This window comes from Myotis brandtii, unplaced genomic scaffold (genome assembly GCF_000412655.1).
Source record: "Myotis brandtii unplaced genomic scaffold, ASM41265v1 scaffold115, whole genome shotgun sequence".
NCBI classification, from domain to species: domain Eukaryota; kingdom Metazoa; phylum Chordata; class Mammalia; order Chiroptera; family Vespertilionidae; genus Myotis; species Myotis brandtii.
Genome location: NW_005353967.1, coordinates 17,861,859 through 17,867,574, shown reverse-complemented (window position 1 = coordinate 17,867,574; position 5,716 = coordinate 17,861,859). Strand labels below are relative to the sequence as shown.

Sequence of the window (5,716 nt, the reverse complement as noted above, 5' to 3'; positions counted from 1 at the left end):
GAAGGTAGGGGAGGGTGGGGGTAAGGGGGAGAGATCAACCAAAGGACTTGTATGTATGCATATAAGCCTAACCAATAGACACAGACAACAGTGGGGTGAGGGCATGAGTGAGGGGGGTAATAAGGACACATATGTAATACCTTTATCAAAGAAATTTTAAAAAATGTAGACAGAATAGTGTAATGAATCCCTGTGCACCCATCATCCAACCTTAACAATTATGAACTCATGGCCAGTCTTAAATCATCTATCCAAGTTCCTTCCAATTATTTTGAAACAAATCCTAGATATATTACTTTATCTGTAAATACTTAGACATGTTCTCTAAAATATCAGAATTTTTTTTATTGATACAAGATTGGTGTTTATTTTGGTTTTGTATTCTCCCCCACACGCTATCGCTAATTAGCGATGAAATAATTCTGAAAACTAGTTGCATACAAAAAGGTTAGTCTTACTTTGTTTTACATGCCAAATGGAAAGGAATTCCTACCTGAGTATTTAACATTACTACTCATTTTATCACACTGGCCCTAACTCTTTGAGGCCACAAGTTCAAGTCCCAGCTGAGGACTCTATTCCTTGATGAGAATAAGGGGAGTAATAAAACTGTGTGGTAGTGAAACAAAGGAGGGGTAGAGTGCCCCCACTTTTACATTTACTGGCGCTAATAAAAATGACCTCCGTGAAGGAATGATGGGGGGAGCCCCACAAATCAGAGGTCTCTCAGCCTCAGCCCAGAAATAGAAACGCTTTGCTTTTAAAATTGCTGCTGCCTCAGGAATGATTATTAACAGACTTCAAAGACCAAGGACGGGACTTCTCCCTCAAAATCCTTGTAGAAAACACTAAAAGAGGGGAAAGGAAATGAAATACTGGACTTTCACTTTTAGATGGAAACCAAAACTAATTAGATGTCAGTTACCTTATAGCGTGTTTGTTCCACATCATAGATCTTTTTCTCCGATACCATTTTTGGGGCAAAGAACTTGGCCAACTTTGCCAGGTAAACTCCGTTCCGGAGCCCTTCCTCCAGCTCAGTGGTTGGTGGCAATTCTTCAACTAAACAGACTTCCATCCACCTACAGGGATTAAAAAACACAACAAAACGTTACAGTGACTCCAGTTGGGTGACTTTCCAAAGTGAAGAGCTGCAGCATCTCCCTGGGTGTGATGGAGGCAGTAACAAAGGGAACAGCTGTAGGTGTCACAGATGGAAAGAAAGGACTTCCTGGGTGGGGCAGGGTCTCAGAGCACAAGGTGAACAAGGGGTCCAAGCCCAGAGGCTCTGAGCTCACAGCCATGCCAGAGCTTGTCAACTTCACTTTAGTCTGAGTTTTTACTAATTCTCATTTGTACCAAAGGGGAAAAAGGCCAAACCATTTTGTATGGGTGGAATTAGTCCTGCTGACATTACAGAAATAATTAATTCCAGTTAATGAGCCTTTTGTGGACGAGATTCTTAGAGGGGTTATGCCTCTGGGAGAGCATAATTCAAGGTGCTGCGAAACCTGCAATTGCCCCAGTCCAGAAATGACTACCGGGACAGATAGGAAGGCATGGAAAGGAACATTAAAATTCAGAAAGCGGACTTGGTCTTCTTTAAAACATACACATTCCTTTTTCTAATACCAGGAACCTACTACATAACCTTTTTGGAAAGGTACAGTATTTACCGGGCTCTGAAAAAAATACTTCAGAACAAGATCAGATTAAATCTTAGGACACTGAGCCAGTATTGCAGAGAAGAGAGCATCAAGGTCGTTAATGGCTCAAGGACACACAGTGGGAGGGAGCCAGGCCAGTTCCCATTGCACACTGGTGTGCTGAGAATCTGCCAGTTATGAGGATAATGCCATTTCTACCCATGCTCAAGGAACTATATCCCCTACTACAATATCCAAGAGGCAGGTGTACAGGCTCTCAGTGGGGGAGACCCCCACTTCCCTGCAACCGATCCACCAACAAATCATAAACTCCTAGTGTGAGCACCATACCATATAGCCAGTCCCCCAGAGGATCATTAACACAACAGCAGCCAATCCTATCAACTTTGGCGGACACGGGAGCACTGTTCTGCAATATTAACAAGTGATCCCAATCCAAGCAGCAGACCCTGTACAATATCTGAACTGCCTGTAGCTCTGGACAGCATCTTTTAAAAGCTCAAAGAGCCCCTAATAAGCAAGGAGTATTTACTAACCACTTATTAGGCACTGTAAAACATGGAATATATGAGAAAAACATAAACATAAGCCCTGCTTTCAAAAAGCATCAAATATTGCAAGGAAAAACCCGAGAATCATATACAAGAGGCAATTATGCTCAATGCTACGTGTTGGTTCATAAGAGGAAAAAGTTGGGGAACAGGGTGTGGGGGGTTATCACTGGAGTAGTAGGGAAAACATCACAAAGGTGGTAGAATCTCAATTCGGTCTAGAAAAATGAGTATTTGGAAAGGCAGGAAGAACAGCAGAGCCAGGGAGCAGGACAGACTAAGGGCATAAAGGACACATGGCTGCCTCATGGAGAGAACCCAGAGAAGACTTGGGGCTTTTGGGGTTCAAGAGGAGAAAGGAAATGAGGCTGGGCACATACAGGGAAGTTGGGCCTGGAGGAGGGAGCACCATAAGAGAAGTGTTGATATTTGCTGCCACAGGAAGCAGAGCTCCTGCAGCTTGGGAACAGAGGGGCGACATGCTGACAGGGGTAATTAGAGAAAATTAATCTTGTGTGCTGGATGTCCCAGAGACAAAGCGCTCTGTCAGGCTTTCCCCACTGTGAGGAACTGGGGGATGAGATTAGACAGGAAGAAACGGGGAGGGAGGAGACCAAGAAACACTTCAAGGAAACAGTAACAGGACTTGGTGACAGCTCAGAAAAGGGGGTAGAAGGAAGAGAAACATTACCAGCCAGGGAAAGGGGCCTGGTGCGAAGGGAGCTCTCTACACCAGGGTTCAGTCCACCGTGATTCCCCGAGCATTCCCTAACTGCTCTGGTCCAGTTTTCTCCTCTGCTAAAGCCGGGGAGAGTGAGAAGGCTGGGATGGTGCCCCAGCTCTAACATTCTAGCAAGACTATGAGACTGGAAGAGCAGAACAGGTAAAAGGAGATGACGAACTTGGCTTTCACGTATCATACACAAGGTAAATAAGGGATGTTTGGTTTATATGAGCCTTGTTTCAAATAAACTGAAGTAAGACTGCCATAGACTTGAAAATTTTAAAAACAATTAAGAAATCAATAATGTTGCTTTTTAAATAAAAATCTGGCCAAGTTAAAAGCCACTGCACTAGACTGAGTTTCTAATCTAACTCCACTACAAATTACAGCATTAACAATGTATTTTCAAACAATTATCTTAAAAATTTTAGGAAATTGCTTTTTTACACAGCAATACATAATTGCTTTATAACAATCCTGTAATTGGGGTACAAGCATGAGGAGTGGGGGACAGGTAAACGGACACTTGGTAGCAGCATTCGGGGGAGATAAATTATTAATTAGAAGCCAGGGGCTGGAAACTAAAATACCAACAACACGGAAATATGATGATTTAGACGTGGACTTGTTAAAAAAAAAAGACAATCACATTTATTTTTGTTTATATTAGAATACACGTGCAGTTGGCTTCAAATACCAATGACACCAAAAAACGTAGGTTAGCTACAGCCTATCCTATATCCTATTTAATAAAAGGGTAATATGCATATCAACCAAACAGCAGAATGACCGGTCGCTATGATGTGCACTGACCACCAGGGGGCAGATGCTCAACGCAGGTGCTACCCCCTGGTGGTCAGTGCACTCCCACAGGAGGAGCACTGCTCATCCAGAAGCTGGGCTCACAGCTGGCAAGCACAGCGACTGTGGCAGGAGCCACTCCCGCCTCCGCAGCAGCGCTAAGGATGTCCGACTGATGGACATCCCCTGAGGGCTCTCCGACTGTGAAAGGGCACAGGCCAGGCTGAGGCTCCCCCTCCCACCCCCCAGTGCACGAATGTTGTGCACGGGCACCTCTAGTTTAGAATATAGCCATTGCTAATGCTTATGACAGTACGAACTGCTCCAAGGCAAAAAGCATCTTTTTCTTTATAATCCCTTGTGCCTGCCAACATGGTTACATATAGCAGGTACCTAATAAATTGTTATTAAATAAAGGATTCTGCCTACTTAAGAAAAATGTTTCAAGCATCACAGTTAAAATCTTTTAGGATGTGGCCAAGGATTTGTAAATGCAGCATTTTTCAACTTTAGGCACCAATGGAGATACCTTTTCACTGACTTGAAAGTCAAAACATGATGTTATTATCATCAATGATAACTAGTATTTATTAAGTACTATTTTGTGCTAGGACTGGGATTTAATATTTTATGGGGATTAATCCTTAAGAGCACCCCAAAAGGAAAAAGTATTGTTAGGGTCACCATTTACAGATAATCTGAGGCTCAGAAAAGCCCAAGGCCACACATCTAGTAATTGACAAATATAAAAAAACTGCCAGAAGCTTCTGCTCCTCCTATTTTAACTTAAAAAAATATATATATATATTTCAGAGAGAGGAAGGGGGAGGGAGAGATAGATAGAAACATTAATAGTGAGAGAGAATCATCAATCAGCTGCCTCCTGAATGCCCGCTACTGGAGATGGAGCCTGCAACCCAGGCATATGCCCTGACCAGGAATTGAACCAGTGACCTCCTGGTTCATGGGTCAACACTCAACCAGCCATACTGGCCGGGCTCCAATTTCAACTTTTAACTTCTCACAACTCAAGAAACAGAAGAACGAATCCTCCAGTCCAGTCCTACAGCCCCATGTAAAACAAAAGTGATAACAACACTCCAGTCTACTCCCGGAGCAGCAGTAGGAGTTCCATGGTTTGGAGATGTCACTCTTCTAATGTAAGGTCAGAGGGTAGTATAGTCACTCTCAGAGTTGAGTAAATTTCCTGGGGTTTCTTATTTTCTTTTTTTAGAAGTTCCTCCTTGTCACTTCTTTGCTATCTACGCTGCAATAGTAAATGGCCTGCACTGCCTTAGTGGGTGCTGTTGCAAGCAGTAGTTAGATATGGGAAGCTTAGAGCTGATCCAGATATAGGCACCTCCTCAAGAACTCCTGCAAACCGAGACAGGATTGCAAAGAGTCTTCTCAATAAGGTTACATGAGAAAGAATTAAACTCCTACCAACACCAACCTCAGTAGCTCATCTGTTAACACAAATCAATAAAAACTCCAAGTGTGGTTTTTATGGTCGGTGGGGGTCAAACTTCCTACAACAGTCACAGTGTAGAGACACCTGGCCTGATGTTCAGGAAGTCTGGCTCTGTGGTCCCCAGCTTACTGTACTGGGACAGGTCACTTGAAACCCTGGGCATTTAGTTCAGTCCGTGAGTCTAAAATTATAATGGAATTCAATGACAGTGTAATTATGCAACATGATTTTGTTTTGTTTATTAACAATTTTATAAAGAAACTAGAGGCCCGGTGCACAAAAATTTGTGTACTCGGGGGGCGGGTGGGGGGTTCCCCCAGCCCGGCCTGTGCCCTCTCGCAGTCTGGGACCCCTCAGGAGATAACGACCTGCTGGCTTAGGCCTGCTCCCGGGTGGCAGAGGGCAGGCCCAATCCCTAAGTGCAGCCCCTGGTCAGGCTCAGAGCAGGGCCGATTGGGGAGTTGGGGCGCCGCCCCCTGTCATGCACAGAGCAGGGCGGATC

The 5,716-nt window shown here is 44.0% G+C and overlaps 1 protein-coding gene across 3 annotated transcripts in view; it reads right to left on the bottom strand.

Moving 5' to 3' along the window:
- IQGAP2 (IQ motif containing GTPase activating protein 2) overlaps positions 1-5,716 on the bottom strand; it is a 283,664-nt gene that overhangs the window by 138,641 nt on the left and 139,307 nt on the right. For all 3 annotated transcript variants that reach the window (XM_005858052.2, XM_014549911.1, XM_005858054.2), the window contains one exon: positions 926-1,082. In XM_005858052.2, coding sequence (XP_005858114.1) covers positions 926-1,082 — 157 coding nt within the window. The remainder of the gene's footprint in view (positions 1-925; positions 1,083-5,716) is intronic.